This window comes from Dermochelys coriacea, chromosome 5 (assembly GCF_009764565.3).
Source record: "Dermochelys coriacea isolate rDerCor1 chromosome 5, rDerCor1.pri.v4, whole genome shotgun sequence".
NCBI classification, from domain to species: domain Eukaryota; kingdom Metazoa; phylum Chordata; order Testudines; family Dermochelyidae; genus Dermochelys; species Dermochelys coriacea.
The window spans coordinates 130996003-131017405 of NC_050072.1; the positions used below are offsets into that span (position 1 = coordinate 130996003).

At 41.0% G+C, this 21403-nt stretch overlaps 1 protein-coding gene across 1 annotated transcript in view; it reads left to right on the plus strand.

The window, feature by feature from the left end:
* DNAH6 (dynein axonemal heavy chain 6) overlaps positions 1 to 21403 on the plus strand; it is a 190118-nt gene that overhangs the window by 88217 nt on the left and 80498 nt on the right. Inside the window, exons 45-55 of the mRNA XM_043514942.1 lie at positions 143 to 297; positions 6207 to 6438; positions 10572 to 10724; positions 11261 to 11401; positions 12355 to 12597; positions 13451 to 13618; positions 14285 to 14520; positions 16555 to 16816; positions 18936 to 19059; positions 19665 to 19861; positions 20291 to 20494. Coding sequence (XP_043370877.1) covers positions 143 to 297; positions 6207 to 6438; positions 10572 to 10724; positions 11261 to 11401; positions 12355 to 12597; positions 13451 to 13618; positions 14285 to 14520; positions 16555 to 16816; positions 18936 to 19059; positions 19665 to 19861; positions 20291 to 20494 — 2115 coding nt within the window. The remainder of the gene's footprint in view (positions 1 to 142; positions 298 to 6206; positions 6439 to 10571; positions 10725 to 11260; positions 11402 to 12354; positions 12598 to 13450; positions 13619 to 14284; positions 14521 to 16554; positions 16817 to 18935; positions 19060 to 19664; positions 19862 to 20290; positions 20495 to 21403) is intronic.

The window sequence follows — 21403 nt, forward strand, 5'->3', positions numbered from 1 at the left end:
TCAAATGCCTAACTACGGATTTAGGAGCCTACCTCTAGGACCCAAGTATTGAAAATCTTGACTAATAATTTGTGGAGATTTTAAGCACTATAATTTCTGTCCATTCATTTTCTCTTATTTTCCTCAAATAATTTCCTTTCAGGTCGGTGCAGAAAAAGCTGATCGAATATATGAGGATCTGACTGATATGGAGAAGATTATATCCGTTTTACAAGACTATCTGGATGACTACAATATAACAAACTCTAAGGAGACAAAGCTGGTGTTCTTCCAGGATGCCATTGAGCATGTTTCAAGGTACAGGACTGTTTAGTTAATACCTAGGCGGTAACATTGTTTTAAGGTAAAAATCAGATCAGTGTAAACAAGTGAATTTAAGTCATTTTGAGAAGAATTTAAATTGTGTGACTAATCACAGGTTTACACAGTGAAAGGATGCATTAAAATATATAGAGAATTAACCATGGAGTCCCTAATAAGCAAACATATTAAATTCATCTTGCCTTCAAATGTAAACCGATGGTCAACCTGAGATGGAAGGAGGTAATTGTCAATCCATGAAAATGGTATAATCCCATGCTGAACCCTGAATCAAGAGTTTCAGAGTAGCAGCCGTGTTAGTCTGTATTCGCAAAAAGAAAAGGAGGACTTGTGGCACCTTAGAGACTAACAAATTTATTAGAGCATAAGCTTTCGTGAGCTACAGCTTACTTCATCGGATGCATTTGGTGGAAAAAACAGAGGAGAGATTTATATACACACACACACAGAGAACATGAAACAATGGGTTTATCATACACACTGTAAGGAGAGTGATCACTTAAGATAAGCCATCACCAACAGCAGGGGGGGGAAGGAGGAAAACCTTTCATGGTGACAAGCAGGTAGGCTAATTCCAGCAGTTAACAAGAATATCAGAGGAACAGTGGGGGGTGGGGTGGGAGGGAGAAATACCATGGGGAAATAGTTTTACTTTGTGTAATGACTCATCCATTCCCAGTCTCTATTCAAGCCTAAGTTAATTGTATCCAGTTTGCAAATTAATTCCAATTCAGCAGTCTCTCGTTGGAGTCTGTTTTTGAAGCTTTTTTGTTGAAGTATAGCCACTCTTAGGTCTGTGATCGAGTGACCAGAGAGATTGAAGTGTTCTCCAACTGGTTTTTGAATGTTATAATTCTTGACGTCTGATTTGTGTCCATTCATTCTTTTACGTAGAGACTGTCCAGTTTGGCCAATGTACATGGCAGAGGGGCATTGCTGGCACATGATGGCATATATCACATTGGTAGATGCGCAGGTGAACGAGCCTCTGATAGTGTGGCTGATGTGATTAGGCCCTATGATGGTATCCCCTGAATAGATATGTGGACAGAGTTGGCACCTATCCTTGCAACAAAGCCCGTTGCCTTTCCAGTTTTTTCACATTCTTCTTGTAGTGTGGGGCCAAAAACTGGACACAGTACTCCAGATGAGGCCTCACCAATGTCCAATAGAGGGGAACGATCACGTCCCTTGATCTACTGGCAATGCCCCTGCTTATACTGCCCAAAATGCCATTTGCCTTCTTGGCAACAAGGGCACACTGTTGACTCATGTCCAACTTCTCATCCACTGTAACCTCTAGGTCCTTTTCTGCAGAACTGCTGCCTAGCCATTCGGTCCCTAGTCTGTAGCGGTGCATGGGATTCTTCCGTCCTAAGTGCAGGACTCTGCACTTGTCCTTGTTGAACCTCATCAGATTTCTTTTGGCCCAATCCTCTAATCTGTCTAGGTCCCTCTGTATCCTATTCCTACCCTCCAGCATATCTACCTCTCCTCCCAGTCTAGTGTCAAATGCAAACTTGCTGAGGGTGCCATCCATGCCATCCTCCAGATCATTAATGAAGTTATTGAATAAAACCGGCCCCAGGACCGACCCTTGGGGCACTCCGCTTGATACCGGCTGCCAACTAGACATGGAGCCATTGATCACTACCTGTTGAGCCCATCAATCTAGCCAGCTTTCTATCCACCTTATAGTCCATTCATCCAGTCCATATTTCTTTAACTTGCTGGCAAGAATACTGTGGGAGACTGTGTCAAAAGTTTTGCTAAAGTCAAGGAATAACACGTCCACTTCTTTCCCCTCATCCACAGAGCCAGTTATCTCATCATAGAAGGCAATTAGATTAGTCAGGCATGACTTGCCCTTGGTGAATTCATGCTGACTGTTCTTGACCACTTTCTTCTCCTCTGAGTGCTTCAGAATTGATTCCTTGAGGACCTGCTCCATGATTTTTCCAGGGACTGAGAAGAGGCTGACGGGCCTGTAGTTTCCAGGATCCTCCTCCTTCCCTTTTTTAAAGAGGGGCACTACATTAGCCTTTTTCCAGTCATCTGGGACCTCCCCCGATCACCATGACTTTTCAAAGATAATGGCCAAGGGCTCTGCAATCACAGCCGCCAATTCCTTCAGCACTCTCGGATGCAATTCGTCCGGCCCCATGGACTTGTGCACGTCCAGCTTTTCTAAATAGTCCCTAACCACCTCTATCTCTACAGAGGGCTGGCCATCTCTTCCCCGTTTTGTGTTGCCCAGCACAGCAGTCTGGGAGCTGACCTTGTTAGTGAAAACAGAGGCAAAAAAAGCATTGAGTACATTAGCTTTTTCCACATCCTCTGTCACTAGGTTGCCTCACTCATTCAGTAAGGGGCCCACACTTTCCTTCACCTTTCTTTTTGTTGCTAACATACCTGAAGAAACCCTTCTTGTTACTCTTAACATCTCTTGCTAACTGCAACTCCAGGTGTGATTTGGCCTTCCTGATTTCACTTGCTCAAGCAATATTTTTATACTCCTCCCTGGTCATTTGTCCAGTCTTTCACTTCTTGTAAGCTTCTTTTTTGTGTTTAAGATCAGCAAGGATTTCACTGTAAGCCAAGCTGGTCGCCTGCCATAATTGCTATTCTTTCTACACATCAGGATGGTTTGTCCCTGTAACCTCAATAAGGATTCTTTAAAATACAGCCAGCTCTCTGGACTCTTTTCCCCCTCATGTTGTTCTTCCAGGGAATCCTGCCCATCAGTTCCCTGAGGGAGTCAAAGTCTGCTTTTCTGAAGTCCCGGGTCCATATTCTGCTGCTCTCCTTTCTTCCATATGTCAGGATCCTGAACTCGACCATCTCATGGTCACTCCCTTCCAGGTTCCCATTCACTTTTGCTTCCCCTACTAATTCTTCACAGTTTGTGAGCAGCAGGTCAAGAAGAGCTCTGCCCCTAGTTGGTTCCTCCAGCACTTGCACCTGGAAATTGTCCCCTACACTTCCTGGATTTTCTGTGCACCGCTGTATTGATTTCCCAGCAGATATCAGGGTGATTGAAGTCTCCCATAAGAACCAGGGCCTGCGACCTAGTAACTTCTGTTCGTTGCCGGAAGAAAGCCTCGTCCACCTCACCCCCCTGGTCCGGTGGTCTATAGCAGACTCCCACCACGAAATCACCCTTGTTGCTCACACTTCTAAACTTAATCCAGAGACTCTTAGGTTTTTCTGCAGTTTCATACCTGAGCTCTGAGCAGTCATACTGCTCTCTCACATACAATGCAACTCTCCCACCTTTTCTCCCCCACCTGTCCTTCCTGAACAGTTTATATCCATCCATGACAGTAATTCAGTCATGTGAGTTATCCCACCAAGTTTCTGTTATTCCAATCACATCATAATTCCTTGACTGTGCCAGGAATTCCAGTTCTCCCTGCTTGTTTCCCAGGCTTCTTGCATTTGTATATAGGCACTTAAGATAATCGGTGATTGTCCCTCTTTGTCAGTATGAGGCAGGAGCCCTCCCCTCTCGCACTTTCCTGCTCGTGCTTCCTCCCGGTATCCCACTTCCCCACTTACCTGAGGGCCTTGGTCTCCTTCCCCCGGTAAACCTAGTTTAAAGCCCTCCTCACTAGGTTAGCCAGCCTACTTGCGAAGATGATCTTCCCTCTCTTCGTTAGGTGGAGCCCGTCTCTGCTGAGCACTCCTCCTTCTTGGAACACCATCTCATGGTCAAAGAATCCAAAGCCTTCTCTCTGACACCACCTGCGTAGCCATTTGTTGACTTCCACGATTTGACAGTCTCTACCCAGGCCTTTTCTTTCCACGGGGAGGATGGACGAGAACACCACTTGTGCCTCAAACTCCTTTATCCTTCTTCCCAGAGACACATAATCTGCAGTGATCCACTCAAGGTCATTCTTGGCAGTATCATTGGTGCCCACGTGGAGAAGCAGGAAGAGGTAGCGATCTGAGGGCTTGATGAGTCTCGGCAGTCTCTCCGTCACATTGTGAATCCTAGCTCCTGGCAAGCAGCAGACTTCTCCGTTTCCCGGTCGGGGTAGCAGATAGATGACTCAATCCCCCTGAGGAGAGAGTCCCCGACCACCACCACCACCACCCACCTCCGTCTCTTGGGAGCGGTGGTCATGGAACCCCCATCTCTAGGACAGTACATCTCATGCCTTCCAATCAGCGGAGTCTCCTTCTGTTCCCTTCCCTCAGATGTATCATCTAGTCCACTCTCCGCATTAGTACCTGTGGAGGGAACATGAAAACAGTTGTTTCCTGTATCTGCGTTGCTGGTACATGGACGCTCCCCTTTCTTCTTCTGGAGGTCACATGCTGCCAAATTTTTTCACCGTCCTTCTGTCCCTGCTGCACAACCTCCTCTGAATCTTCAGAATGTTATGTCCGTAGAAGCATATCCTGACGTCTGTCCAGGAAATCTTCAGTTTCTCTTATGCAACGCAGGGTCGATACTTGTTTCTCCAGAGCTTGAACCTTCTTTTCCAATATGGAGACCAGCTTATGCAGTCAAACCGAACCAAATTAAGTGCAAATCTTTTGGCATGTATAAATTCTGTCATTTTAAAAGTACACAAAAATTGTGTGCTAATAGTGTGAACATGCATAAATAGAGGCCAGATTGAAGAGCCTTCTTTGAAAATTTGGCCAACAAATTAATTTGTAATGATGTGGCACAATTGGTAAAGGATTTAATCTAAAAGGGAGGTTTAATGTTCATGAGAGAAAGCTTCTAGAAAGCTGAAGTCCTTCCAAAATGGAAATCAACGATGGGGTTCATCAATATGAAACTTGGTTAAGTGGCATGTTCTTAAAGACTACGGAACGTATCTTGAAGTCCCTGTTCAGTCCAAACTCAACCTGTGCTGTTTATTTTCTCTACCCAGGTATACAATTATATATTTATGTATTAATATAATTCATAAATATTTAATAAATATATGGCACATATTTACACTAAGACTCACTTAAACCTCTCTACAATACAGAGCAACTTGAAGTAAGAGTAAATATAATTTATGCCCACTTTGTGTCCCGTTTATGCTTCCAGAGCAGTGTAAATGAGAATAATGCCCTGAATGTGCTTGGTAAAGTAAGCAATTAAAAAGAGAATTTTCCCAGCAGCCTGTCCTGTAAATTCCTCCTGCAAAAAGCCAAACAGGATTCTCCAGAAGTGTTTTTCTTGGAAATTATCCATAGTAACCAACTTACTGAAGTCAGAATGTGTCAAAAGCGATTTTGAGTTAAAGATTCCCTCTGTTTGATAGCCTGGCTGGGATGGGGGATCCAGAGTACGCTGAGTGGGTTTTGATTGCGGTGTGGGGATCCCAAAAGGAGATTGAGTTTTGGGTGGGGTGAATTTATCCTGAATTAATGCAGCTAGGTCAGTCTCTGAAATGTCCCTCTGAGCTTAGCTTGTGTGAGTCTGCATAGTATCTATGAATCTATGTGTTCTGCCTAAGCCCCTGGGCAGAGCAGGTAATGTTCTTTTCCATTGGGACCCTGGCATTGTGCAGGGGAGGCTTCCATTGTTTGGATTGCAGAATTATAGGATTTTCACTGTGGTATCATGCCTGGGTGATGCTCCTGTGCCATAATGAGATAATGTGCCATAATGAGACTCCAAGAAAAGTTGGAAAATTCTGTCATTTTTACTACACCTCTACCCCGTTATAACACTGTCCTTGGGAGCCAAAAAATCTTACCACGTTATAGGTGAAACCACGTTATATCGAACTTGCTTTGATCCACCAGAGCACACAGCCACGCCCCCCCCAGAGAGCTGCTTTACCACGTTATATCCGAATTCATGTTATATTGGGTCATGTTATTATTGGGGTAGAGGTGTACTTTAAATTCTATGCTTGATTTTCCTATAGAATTGCTCGGATGATCCGTCAGGAAAGAGGAAATGCCCTGCTTGTTGGAGTAGGAGGTACTGGCAAACAGTCTCTTACTAGACTTGCCTCTCATATTTGTGGGTACAAATGCTTTCAGATAGAACTTAGCCGTGGTTATAATTACGACAGTTTTCATGACGATCTGAGGAAGCTGTATAAGATGGCTGGAGTAGAAGACAAAGATATGGTTTTCCTCTTCACAGACACGCAGGTATGTTTAAATGGGTCAACCAGAAAAGCAGTTGGCTTTATCATTAAAATGTTGTGGCATACACAATAAAAAGTTATTTATTTTTATATGGTGTTGTTGTTTATATGGAGTAAGAAAATGCTTTAGAGTGAGGATCATAAGCTTTAAATCAATAAATACAATCTTATAGTAATATATAAAAGGAGGAAGTGACTCAGAGGAAGGAAGAGGAGAGTTCTTGGTAACTGAGGTAGTGTACATAAAAGAGCTACCTTCAGCTTTAGAAAATTATGAGAAAGGGGCACAGGAAGAAGGAAGAGCAGGCTTGAGACTGCAGGTGAATATGGTGTCTGACAAGAAGAGTGGGCCAAGATCTTGACAGGACCAAGGACAGAGTTTCAATCTTGTGCAGTGGAAAGGATGAGTGGAAGGTAAAAATCTTCCCCCAGCAGTGAAAAATGAGGTCAGTAGAGCTGTTTTGATTTACACCAGTTGAGGATCTACCCCATTGACTTCTTGTTCAAGGCACTCAAGAAGTATAAAATGATTGATATTAGTGAAAACCAACAATGTGATCAAGTAGGATGAAAAAAGGACAGGTCATGATCAGAAGCCAGAAGTAAATAATTAACTATACAAAGGAAGGTATTCTTAGTACCGAAAAAAGATACAATATTAATAATGTATGTAAGCTGTTGTATCTGTTTACTTACCATAGAAAAGTGTTATACTTTTCATACTGGAAAAAGATCAGGGCATCTAAAAAATACATCTGAATCTTATGATTTATTCCCAGAGCTCAGACAATATCATTTCTATGAATAAGCTGTGATCTGGAAGAGTGTGCTAGGTAGTGACTCACAAAATACACATTGCAAATATTCCTACCTTCACAGTTTCTGTATCCTAGAATGTATCTGATTCCAGGTATCCCTGCTGTGTTTTCATTAACTTCTGAGAATTGAATATGCTTTTCCACATTACAGCTAATTTACAGGCATGTTTTTGTGTGAGCTCTGCTATGAAACAAGCAAAATTGCTTCAAGATTCTATCATTCTTTTGGATACACTAATTTCTTCTGTGTATACTTTCAAAACCATAATTGCAAAAGGAGTTTTTCACATTTAGCCTTCAGAAGATTATTTTGCTTGGCTCATGTTTGTTAATAGGAACTGCTTCAACTTTGTGCTATAAAGCTTAGAAGTAGCCTCCTCTGAAGTTGTGATCAGTTCAGCTATTGTAAACAGCTTTTGATCTTTCTTTGGGAGCTGAAGGCCAGATTGTGAACATTTTACTTCCATTAAGGAGCAGGTAATGATAAGTATTCCCAGTAATGGTAGTGGAACGCCTCGAGTGAGTAACTGCTCACCAATGAGAGTGAGGGGTTCACTTTCTGGCCCTGAGAAACTGTTCTTTGATTAGTGCTGTAACAACTACAAATCAATTACTTAGGGCCAGGTTGGGGCTAGTCTCTGCACAAAAGAGAGGGAAGAGTTAAATTTACTGCTGTGCTCTCATTCAGTACCCACAAGGTGGGCTGAGCAGCACAGGCCCTGTTCCTAGCTAGCATCTCCACAAGCTGTTTGAATGGGGTTGGGGAGAGGGCAGGGTTGTACCCAACTCGCACCTGCAACCAGTGTTGGCTGTGCATAGCATGGTACATATATTGTACCCTCTCCAACAGTGGCAGAGCCTACTGCTTTGGCGAGTGATTCCCAGGAACCCCCTGGAGGAATTCTGGCTAAGAGGGACACCAGCTGCAGCAGAGCTCGCTGGACATGCTCCCATGTGCTTCTGTCTGCTGAAGGCAGAGCCTAGCCCTTATCTGAATGAACAATTCCCTGAATTCCCTGAACTACATCAGGCAGCTTACTACTTGCTGGAAACTTTTCATTTCCTGTCTATTAAACCTGTATAGAATTTATTTGACTGACTGTATGCTTTTCTTGACTCTTAAGATGAATAATAGAAAATAATTTTAATATATTGATTTACTTTTAAGGCTTGTAGTTTTCACAAGTATATTAATATTAACTTGTACACTGCATGAAAGCTTGTTATATTTGTGTGAATGAAGTCTCTCACAAGTCCTTAGCATAATCAATAGCTCTGTTTGACAAGGGGAGAAAATAGGTTGCACATAGAGAAACACAAAAAAACTACCACAAAGTTAGACAGCATTTGAAGAAGTGGATGGCGTACAACAAAATGAACTGCACAGGATTACTACTAGTGTAGGGAAAGCCAAACTAAATGAAGAACCAAGATTCTGTACTATTCTCAAAATGCAATAGAATTCAGTGAAAATGAAGGCATACAATGTGAAAACCTTGAATCTACTGCAAAGAGAGATTTTGTTTCTGTGGAAAAAGAGAAAAACCTCTGTTGCTCTTTACTGATTTCACAGGAGTTTAGCTTCTGAACAGAGATTCTATTGCCATTATAACCTGTTGACATGATTGATAGTTTATTTTTAAGTAATAGCAATAAAGTCTCAATGGCTGGATGAAAATTAGAAAAATGACAGAAAATTTTAGGGATATGTTGCAAACTGACTGATTCCACACTCTGTAGAGATATGAAATTTCATCTACCTGTTGTTATGCTGTCTGCATGAGAGATCAGAGTATACACAAAACCAGCAATAGTGGCAATCAGAGAGACCTGAACATGTTAGGTTCCTGATATGTGCACCATATAAAAACTAGAAACCTGATTAAGAAGTAGAGTTTGCACAGGGTTTCTGGGTTTCTGGTAATTACCTGAATATTTCCAATAATTATTAAAAGTCTCTCTTAGTTAATTTGAAAAGTGGCAGGTTAACAACATCCAATTGTCATAACATGATACACAGACGTAGCAAGGTTCGGCCTTTGTGCTGGTTACTCCAGTGTTTAATTATGCTCAGTGTTAAAAATTTGTACCTTATTTCCAATTTGAACTTTGCTAGCTTCATCTTCCAGACATTGAAAGTTATTATGTCATTGTCTGCTAGATTACAGAGCTCTGAACCATCAATAGCAGCTGGAAGCACCATTAATGCCTGCTCCTCCTTCCTGCTCTGCTCCAGCTCCAGCTCCTCCTCCTCGGTGCTGTGTGGAGCTTGCCCAGAGCAGGGAGTAAATTTGCCAGATGGGAGGTGGTTCTTGGCCACCGGGATGCCACGGGTCATTCCTCCCCCAGCTGCACTGAGCCGGGAGCCCTGCCATTACTCCTCTCTGCAGGGCAGCTGCTTGTTCCTCACTCTGATCTCTGGCTCTTGTTCCCAGGCCCTACCCCCACCCTCCCGAGGTCTGCGAGTGCAGAAACACCCAGTCTGCATGCTGTTAATTCAGTTAATTCCTCCTGTGGCAGTAGCTCTGGCTCCAGCTCCTTATTGCAGAAAAGTTTGGGGGCTGACTCGGACTCGGTGGCCTCAGAGTGCACGGAGTCTGGGTGCTCATGCATATGCAGCCTGAGGGAAGGCAAGGGGGTCCTGGGAACAAGGGACAGAGAACAGAGTGGGGACCAAGCAGCTTCCCCCATTGAGGGCTGTCCTTTAGGAGGTAGGCCATGTCCGGAGATCAGGCTGCGGGTGAGAAGAAAGAAGTAGGAGCACTGATTAACCGTAAAACAGGAAGGGCTGTGTTGTGAGGTACAGAGGGAGAAAAAGGCTATTTACATGTTCAGAAGCAGCTTCTTCTGGTGGTTGGGTTGGCAGATGAAAATATTGGCCCTCAGTTTGAAGAGTTAACACAAAACTGACTAATATCAAAGTGACCATGAGCACAATAAACTTGACCAAATGACAAGATCCTACAGATAATATCGGGAACTTTGAAAGACTGCCATCAATGATCACACTGAACAGTGTGTGTGAATCAGATTAGAGGCCACACATTTGTAAAAACTTCTGGACATAGGGGAGAAAACGAATGGGGAAGACCTGTTTTGTTTTCCTAGGTAATATTTTAATGGTATCTTTTGAAAACCTTACCTTTTAAATATTTGAAATACATTTTTCAGTTAAAAACAGTTTTTTCTTACAATTTTTATAGCTTATGAATACAGCACTGTTATTTTTATTTTCCTGATTGTTTTCTTCATACTTGCACTTACAGAGGTCACACATTAATTCATTTGACATCTAATATTTATAAAATCTTATCTGTAGATTGTTGTGGAGGAGTTCTTAGAAGACATCAACAATATTCTCAATTCTGGGGAAGTACCTAATTTATTTGAAAAAGATGAATTGGAACAGGTTCTGGCATCTACAAGACCCAAAGCTAAAGAGGCAGGCATAGCAGAGGGGAACAGAGATGAGGTAGGAGAAGTATTGCAAATATTAGTTTATTGTATCAGATAACATTGTAAATAGATGTTACTAAAATTCTTATTTTCAAAGAATTAAGTATAGACATGCTAACACATGCCTTTTATCTGTCTCTTATTTATCTAATGTATCTAATGTGAAAAGAGGAGAACATTACATTTTGTTTACACTCAGGAAGATCAATTTCCAGGACTTTTAATAAGTACTTCTGCTCTGTCACGTGTGGACAAAATATTCATATTCCACCCTTGGAGAAAAGAATTCAGCTGTTCATAGAGAATTTCTGAGACTAGCTATAGAGGTTAGAGATGGAAATGGCCCGTTAGATCATTCAGCGAAAGCAGGATTGTTCCCTGGAGTACATGACTGTACTAAGAAAAGGAGTACTTGTGGCACCTTAGAGACTAACAAATTTATTTGAGCATAAGCTTTCGTGAGCTACAGCTCACTTCGTCCGATGCCTTGGAGTAAACAGCCTCATTGTCATCTCCTTTATTTTTCCTGTACGCTGTGTTCTTTTTAAACAGGTATTTCAATACTTCATTAACCGAGTTCGTCAGAAGCTGCATATCGTTCTCTGTATGAGTCCTGTAGGTGAAGCTTTCCGAGCGCGATGTCGGATGTTTCCATCCCTTGTGAATTGCTGTACTACTGATTGGTTTGTGCAGGTCGTACTAACTAAGATCAACAGAGTAATAACTTTGAGATGTCTCAGTAATAAACATTGCTATTATATATTCTATGTTATAAAAAATCAAGTAAAAATCTAGCCTCCTGAATTTCATCTGGGATTATGTAGCCTTTGTGTTATTTTTCAATGATAGGTAATTCCAAGATTCTTATTAACTAGAATATCTCGAATAATTGATTGTGGTTTCTACTCAGCTGATGATAACATATTGGATCCTGGCCTCTCCTTCAGTGTGAGACATTTGACAAAACCAGAGGCAGCTCAGACTTGTCCACAGGCTCCAAGAATTGACATCCTTTCGTTCGTTGACCAGATTCTCTGCCTCCAGTGATGCAGACAAAGCAGTTCAGCAATCCTGCTTTATTCTTTGCAGTCCTCACTTTAAAAGCAGATATGGGAGCAGAAGCCAACAATCACCCTCCGCCCCCCCGACTCTTTATTGTCCTTTAGGGGACTCAGATTTCCAGGGCTTTGCTCCCTAAACGAGACAAGATGCTGATCTCAGTTTGGTCCCCTCTCCTCAGTCCTGGTGCAGCAGGCCAAACAGAGAAAGCTGAGGATCTAGGTGACCTTCTGAGGAGACACACAAGAGGATCACTGACATGATTTCTGTCAGCTTGCAGACCTTTGCTTTGCCATGTGATGGGGTTCAACATCTACATGGCTTGTAGGAACCATTAAATCCACCCTAGCCCCCAAGTCTTATCCAGAAACGTCTCATCAAGGGCTGGACAGTTTCAATAGCAGTGGGCTTGTGGAATTCATAAGGCCATTTGATAAGGTTTTTTAACTATAATGTACTCTTTCTGCAATGGTCCAGAGAAAACATCTAGTTTGTATTGAGAATTTACCATATTTCACCACAAATGTTGACTTTGACCGTGATGAAGTGAATGACTGTTGTTCAGATAATCTTTTTCCCTTTTGCAGTGGCCCAGAGAAGCACTTCTTTCTGTATCAAGGACATTTTTCTTGAATGTTGATCTTGGAAGTGACGAGTTGAAAGAGAAAGTTTCAGTAATGTGTGTAGATATCCATATGAGTGCGACTGAAATGGCAGATCGATATTATGCTGAGCTGCGGCGACGATATTACACAACACCCACTTCGTATTTAGAATTAATCAATCTCTACTTGTCCATGCTGGGGGAAAAAAGGAAGCAGTTCGTTTCAGTAGGTTTAATTTTATTAAACAAAAATCTCTGCTTATTGTGTCTGAGAAGTTTCAGAGTAGCAGCCATGTTAGTCTGTATTCGCAAAAAGAAAAGGAGTACTTAAAAGTGTGTCTTCCTTCCCTTCAGATTTTTGTATTGCTTTTCCTTCATAGTGCAGCAGCTTCAGGTTTTACCATATGTCAAATGGCTTGTAATTCTTTTGTAGTAAACCAGTCCAATTTTCCTTTTCCAAGTACTGAGTATTAAAACAAGGAATTTTTAAAGTCCAATTTACTTTGTACTGTTGGTGCTTTTTGTTACCATTTTGCACTTCATTCACATGGATAATGAAAAAATATGAGTCATTTCACTTCCCCCATCTCTTGTCCTAAGACAAGACACTTGGGGTACAAACATTGCAGCACAATGATTAAAGCAAAACCAAAGAAAAACAAACATTGCATCAAAAGGTTGCAATAATATTCAGATTTTTAAAATGTTTTATTTAACAAAAATCAATGTTGAGCCTAAATATCTGGCAGCTTCTGTTTGATAAGCCTTATCATGTATGCCAATTTAGATGGTTTTTCTTTTATATCTGTATAAATATTATTACATCCATAATAACATAAATTTTTTATTACAGCCACCCTTAAAATAAATGTATTATACAAATTATTTATAACATAATTTACAACTGGTATAAAACTTACATTACAGCGTGTTAAAATATATTTGTGCATAAGTTTATATTTTTATCATGTTAGAACTTTTTGGAAGTACAGTGTTTGGAAAAAGTACAGTTGTACTTTTTGGAGTCAGAGTTTGGGAAAAAGTAATTAGATATGTGAAATGTTTTTATTATGCTTCAGGCTCGGGATCGCGTGAAGAATGGCTTATCCAAACTATTAGAGACGAACCTGCTTGTAGATAAAATGAAATTAGATCTCTCCGCTTTAGAGCCTGTCCTTGTAGAGAAATCGGTGGATGTTGAGGCTTTGATGGAAAAATTAGCAGTGGATCAAGAAAATGCTGATCAGGTACAAAGAATTATCTTGTAATATTTATGAGATAACGTGTTACTGCTCAATAATTCATAGATGAAGTGATGGGCTCTATGCTCTCCTCCTTTATGTGACATACTGGGGAGCACAAGGGCCTAAAAGCGCAGAACTGAGCCTTGACAGGGATTGCCAGAAGATAAAGGCAGTTAGACTGTGTCCTGCTTTTCTATAGTGTAGTTTCTACCAGTACAAACGTTTCCTCTGTGGATGCAGCAGAGTTTATGCAGACATTTTCCACTTTAGTTAATGCTGCTCCAAGAAGCGTTAACATCGCTTGTGCACTCTGTGACACACATTTTAGGGGTTACAGCTGCTGAGGTGAGGCCAATAGTGTAGCCAGCTACGCTGCCAGTGATAGGACAGAGCCTGAGGCCTACAGGATTTGATCTGTCCTTGCAGATCCTTGGCCATTGCTCTTCAAAAGTGAAGGGATTTTAGTATCTTTCACCAATTAATAACTTTCTGTGTGTGTCAGGACTGGTGAAGCTCCTCTATAATTCTATTTTGCATACTTTATGTATAAAACCAAAAATGCAGACGTGAGTGTTAAGCAAACCCCTTAAAGAAATAAGACAGAACAAGTTAACCCATTTAAATCTCTGTTGTGTTTTGAAAATATTTCACTGCATGTTTAATTTTGAGGTTCGCCGTGTTGTTCAAGAAGATGAAGCTATTGCAAAAGTGAAAGCGGAAGAGACTCAGGCAATTGCGGATGATGCTCAGCGGGATCTGAATGAAGCTCTCCCAGCTTTAGAGGCTGCAAACAAAGCTCTTGACTCTTTGGATAAAGCAGATATATCTGAAATTAGAGTTTTTACCAAGCCTCCGGATCTTGTCATGACTGTAATGGAAGCTATCTCCATTCTTTTAAATGCAAAGTAAGCCATTCAGAGCTATATAGTATTTTGTTTTAATTTATTTTAATCCATTATTTGTTCATCTTTTTCTTTGTTTTTTCTTTTATTCTCCCCCATTCCCCCCCAGCTCTTCATTAGTGAAATGTTTTGTATAATGATACCTACTTCTACAGTAAATTCACATTTTAATAGGAAGAGTACACTAATGTGGAGAATATCTTTGGTTGAATCAAACTGTCTCTTTGACAGCTGTAGTCACAACTGCTTAGCTTTGCTTTGTGGGTCTCTCACGCAAAACACCTTCTACGCTTTTCTCAGAAAAATGGTATCATCGTCCACCATGATGTGGTGATAATATAATAAAAATACCCCTGAACTTTGAGGAAGTTCACATCTACATTGGCATCTGTAGTTCATAACTGGTCTCATTCTCTATAGTGGGCTGGACTAAAACCGCATGTCAAACTTCTTGAACTTTTTCAAAGTTTCAGAAGCCGTTCCAGATGTTGTGTCTTAGGTCCATCGCTAATTTATAGTAACAGACTACTTATATTCTCTGAAACCAGTTCTTAATGAGGGGAAGAAAGGAAGACTAAATTATAGGATTACATTTAATTTTGCATGACATACTTTGTGTCTTTGATAAATGCAATTATTTTGAGTTTCCAAAATCCCTAATGATAAAACTTGTCAGCTTTGATGTGCTTAGGTCAAATTCTATTTTCTTGAAGCATAAAGTTGTGGTATGCTTCAAGCAATGGAGCAATTAACATCCAAAGAGGATGTAGAGATTTATTACATCAATAAGATATAACAAAACAAAACAATGAAAAGCCATATTTTAGATAATGATGCTAAAATATCTGTTATGGTAAACAAGCAACATTTTAAGAACTGAACATTCCACAAGTCAAATTCTCCCTTTTTACAGAATATTGGAGTATTTTTTACTTAAAGCATAAGTACCATTGAGTTTTTTACTCTCAACTATATGGATTTTTAAATTTTGACTATAAATGAAGTAGTTTTTCTTTAAATAAACCAAATGTGTTGTTTAATTTGAGATTGAGTTACTTTTTACTAAGCCTCCTCTCACTTCTACTTTGAGAATTTCTCACTGAGCTCTTGGAGGCTGCTTTTTTTAACCATTAAGAGACTGGTCTTCTTATCATCTTTTGCTGATGAGTGTTTCCTAACGGATATATTAGTACAAAAGTCTCTTGGCCAGATCTTCAGTTGGTGTAAATTGGCATAGGTCCAGTGACCTCAAAGAAGCTACATTGATTCTCACCAGCTGAGGATCTGGTTCTCTGAACTCCAAGTTGGTTGTGGATTCTCCATAAGGACCACATCCAAAATTTTTGACTAAGGTAGCTTTGGATTTTCATGTGAGCCAATCCAGTTTTTTACAAGCTTGTGTACCAGAGAAGACTAGCTTCCATGATTTCAATGTGAAAACAGTTTATTACTTTGACAGGACTAAACCATATAGGAAATTCACATAGTTGCTGGAGAGAGAACAAAGGCCCAACTCTTTGGTTAAAAGATTGTCTCAGGAGATTAAAGTACAGATTCATACCTGTTGTGACTTGGCTGGAATTTCAGAGTCAGAAAGCCTAATAGGGCCCATTCTACTTGAAAAGTAGCAGGTTTAGCAGCCTATCTTTGTCTCTGGATTATTTGAAATCCACAGAGGTGCTACCTGTAGTTCAATTCACACTTTCACAAAGCATTAGTCTCTCAAGTGCCAATTTGGAGGAGCAGAGCTATAGTCTACTTGTAATAGCACTTCTTAGCCTTCATTCGGAGGCCTAGCCCTTTGCTTAGATGTGTCCTACAGAGGAGATCTAGTCTATAGCACTTTTATATTAATTACATGTGATATAGAAATGTAAATGCTGTTGCTATGTTTTTATTAAGCACTGGTTTTGGTCAAGCTCTTCAAAACACTGTATAAAGCAAGAGAAAGTGGTCTGAAAAGTGCAAATTTGTTATTTAAGATCATGTTCTCAGGGCATGTCTGTCTCAAATTCTGTTACTGTTATTTTCTTTCAGGCCTGACTGGGCAGCAGCAAAACAGCTCCTTGGAGATTCCAATTTCCTCAAAAAACTTTTGGAATATGATAAAGAAAATATAAAGCCTCAAATATTGTTAAAGCTTCAGAAATATATAAATAACCCAGATTTTGTGCCTGAAAAAGTAGAGAAGGTGTCCAGGGCCTGTAGGTCTATGTGCATGTGGGTTAGAGCCATGGATTTATATTCTAGAGTCGTCAAAGAAGTTGAGCCAAAGAGGCAAAAGTTAAATGCTGCACAGGTGTGTGTTTATGTCTCTAATGTCTTTTATTTGTTAGAATGGTAACTTTGATGATATTGTTAATTTTTTTTTTACCATGGTAACACCTAGAAGTCCCAGTCATGGATCAGGACCCACAGTGCTGGGTGTTGTACACAGACGAAAAATCAGTTCCTGCTTCAAGAAGCTTCTGATCTAAGTAATAGAATTTTTTTCATCCAGAATTGTTCTTTTAATTCTTTGGGTCAAATCCAGCAGAAAGTAGCCTCCTGGGCTGCTGTCCTGCCCTGCTACAGAAGCTACTTCTAGTTCCAAGGATGACGTATCCTCTCCCTAATCATAGAATCATAGAATATCAGGGTTGGAAGGGACCTCAGGAGGTCATCTAGTCCAATCCACTGCTCAAAGCAGGACCTAATCCCCAACTAAATCTTTTTCAAGCCTGACCTTAAAAACTTCAAAGGAAGGAGATTGTACCATCTCCCTAGGTAACACATTCCAGTGCTTCACCACCCTCCTAGTGAAAATTTTTTTCCTAATATCCAACCTAAACCTTTCCCACTGCAACTTGAGACCATCACTCCTCGTTCTGTCATCTGCTACCACTGAGAACAGTCTAGATCCATCCTCTTTGGAACCCCCTTTCAGGTAGTTGAAAGCAGTTATCAAATCTCCCCTCATTCTTCTTTTCCGCAGACTAAACAATCCCAGTTCCTCAGCCTCTCCTCATAAGTCATGAGCTCCAGTCTCCTAATCATTTTTGTTGCCCTCTGCTGGATACTTTCCAATTTTTCCACATCCTTCTTGTAGTGTGGGGCCCAAAACTGGACACAGTACTCCAGATGAGGCCTCACCAACGTCGAATAGAGGGGAACAATCACGTCCCTCGATCTGCTGGCAATGCCCCTACTTATACATCCCAAAATGCCATTGGCCTTCTTGGCAACAACGGCACACTGTTGACTCATATCCAACTTCTCGTCCACTGTAACCCCTAGGTCCTTTTCTACAGAACTGCTGCCTAGCTATTAGGTCCCTAGTCTGTAGCAGTGCATGGGATTCTTCCGTCCTAAGTGCAGGACTCTGCACTTGTCCTTGTTGAACCTCATCAGATTTCTTTTGGCCCAATCCTCTAATTCGTCTAGGTCCCTCTGTATCTTATCCCTACCCTCCAGCTTATCTGCCTCTCCTCCCAGTTTAGTGTCATCTGCAGACTTGCAGACATCCTCCAGATCATTAATGAAGATATTGAACAAAACCAGCCTGAGGACCGACCCTTGGGGCACTCCACTTGATACCGGCTGCCAATGTCTAAAGTGCTGAATTAAGCATCATATGGGCACTCCATTTGTGGGTTAGAATCAGCACATGGGGCAATCAGGTATTGTACATCAGTGGTTCTCAAAGCCGGTCCGCTGCTTGTTCAGGGAAAGTCCCTGGCAGGCCGGACCGATTTGTTTACCTGCAGCCTCCGCAGGTTCCGCCGATCGCGGCTCTGACTGGCCGCGGTTCACCTCCCCAGGCCAATGGGGGCTTCAGGAAGCAGCACGGGCCAAGGGACATGCTGGCCACCCTTCCCGCAGCCCCCATTGGCCTGGAGCAGCGAACCGCGGCCAGTGGGACTCGTGATCGGCCGAACCTGCAGACATGGCAGGTAAATAAACTGGTCCGGCCCGCCAGGGGCTTTCCCTGAACAAGCGGCTGACCAGCTTTGAGAACCACTGTTGTACATGACATTCTCACCTAGTTCTTCCAAGACTGACTAAACCCAAGTCATCTAGGGATGAATTTTCAAAGAGCTGTGGCCCAAAGGAGACTTTCCCCAGCCATTGGTCCTGTGTCAATGTTCAGCCAAGCTGGTTACAGCAGAGACTAGAGTGTCTGACGGTTTCATACCCTACTCCCTAGAAAAATGATGGAGGCACTCATTATGAAAATGCCATTTTATTAATAGGACAAAAATGTTCTGGTTTAAAGCTACTTTTTCAAAAAAACTCCTTATTCATATGTAGGCACCTGAATAAATGAACTGATTTTTCTCAAGTCCCCTGTACCTGCTACTTCCATTGGCTTCAGCTCTTCTAAAAATCAGGCTACCAGGTTTGAAAGCCATGGCCTAAATGTTTCCTCACATTCTTAGGCTGAGCTTGATGCTACTATGATTACCCTACGCGACAAGCAAAGGAAATTAAAACAGGTGGAGGATCAGATACAGGCATTACAAGACCAGTATGAAAGAAGCCTTGAAGAAAAAGAGAGCCTTGGTAAGTGATTTCTCTTGAAGTCGTTAAACAGTTAAATTAGTCTTTCACTTTCATTCCTGCATTATACAGCTAGCTGGACCAGGGAAAACTAGCTAAACCTGACCCAGTCAGTCTCATACTATATACAATATAAACACAGTGGTATGCAAATTAATATGCACATCGGTAGGACTCCATTGAAGGGGTCAAACACATGATTTAGCAGCACTCTGTCTCCCCAGTGCTTCTTTGGTCACACAGTACTGTGGTAAGGAGACGCTACATCTGCTGACAACAGTTAGGCTTGTGACTATTCCTTCAGGCAGCTTCAACTGGAGCAACCGGATTCCAATAGTAGGTGATGATGATATCACAGCAGGATGATTTGAAGAGGGTGTGCTGGGAGTTTAGTGAGGTCAGGACATGTTTTTCATGGACCATAGTCTGTCCTGAAGTACCCAATCAATAGGCCAAAAAGAAGTTTGCTCAGAAGCCGCTGTGGAAGTTAAGGCTAGAAGAAAGGGTAGGGGCAGAGGGAGACTAAAATAGAAAGTAAGGGAAAAGATTATTAGGAAAAATTTACTTTTTAATACTAATCACAGTCCAATAATTTTATAACTGTTTAGCAAAGACCATGGCACTTACCCAAGCTCGCCTCACTAGAGCTGGAAAGCTGACAGCTGCATTAGGAGATGAACAAGTTCGGTGGGAAGAGAGCATCAGGAATTTTGAAGATGAGATTTCAAACATCATAGGGAATGTTTTCATAGCAGCTGCCTGTGTTGCCTATTATGGGGCTTTTACAGCACTTTATAGGCAACTGGTGAGTAAAAATAATCTCCCTTTTCTTTTTTTCCTCCATAATGTGGTGCTTGTGAAAAATACCAAACTGGCATCACTGTAGAATTGCTTTAGCCTCTGAACAGGTACAATATTGACAGTGTCATCTAAGCATTCCCCCACAACTGCATTAATGATCCTCAGGCTTGCTGTCCAGAGTTCAGTTTTAATACATATTCAGCCATTAGTGAGAATTGTGAAGGGTGTAGGATTATTATTAGTACAAGACTAGGACCCCTGTGTATTTGAAATGAACTAAAGACTCTCACTTGTCACCTCCTAAGCAATCAAGCAGCCATCCAATGATGATAACTTTTAATTACTACCAACTAGTGTCCAACAGTTACAATTCCCATTAAGTAATATAATCTCCTATGAATCTCTTTTTACAACTAATCTCTCTCTATCCCAGCTGATAGATTGCTGGATCAAGAAATGTCAGAATCTAGAGATTCCTATCAATCCAGACTTCAGTCTTATAAACATTTTGGGAGATCCCTATGAAATTCGCCAGTGGAACACAGATGGGTTACCACGTGACTATGTGTCTACCGAGAATGGGATTCTTGTGACTCGAGGGCGACGCTGGCCACTGATGATTGACCCTCAGGATCAGGTGAGCACTGATTGTAAACTGTACTGATGCCGCTCCCTTTCCAAAAATTCAGCTCCTCCGTAAGTTTTTGTACCAGACATTTCTAACACTGACACCTTTTTCTTTGTTGGCTTGGGGCCAGATCCTCATATTGTGCAAATCAACATACTTCAGTAGTGGTATGGTGACTAATGCCAGCTGAGGATCTGGCCCATACATTTTCAATGAGACCTGTGATGAAAAATAAAAAACACAATAGTGTTTCAGGTATTGCATGGATTCTAGTTTAACATTCTCATTCCAATCAAAATTGGAATAGGTTTAAAATAATGAATAGAGGTTTCTAACTATAAATAACTTGGAAATGATTGTGAAAAATGTGTGATATAAAAACCCTCCACAATACGAAAACTATAAACTGTATTGATAACAAAGGAAAAAAAGGATTATGTCCAGTTTTCCTTAAAGCCCAGGGATGACTCTCAAAGATGGTTAAAGCTATGAAAGGAGTTTTGTAAAATGAAAGACTGTGAAGACTATTATTATTATTTAACTTAAAAAAGAGGAAAGAAAAACTGCATATATCTGCCTCACAACTGGTGTTTATTTTGTGCTATAACTTTCACCACACATTTTTGTGGTTTTCTGAATCCCCTTAATTGACCTAGTGCTAAATGACCACTGAACAACAGCCAATTTTGTTAGAACAATTCCCTGCATTGTTCACTCCTTTTCCCTAAAGTGTGATTATTGGAAGAGGTAGGTGAACACAATGAAAGAATTTAGAATGAAAAAACTTTTTCAATTTAATTTTTTACATTTAAACCATTACAAGTATAAATCTACTATTAATTATTTTAGGGTCCAATTATGTCTGTGTGGGTATTCCTTCCTTCTTCACTCAACCCTGCACTCAATCCTTTCTTCTTC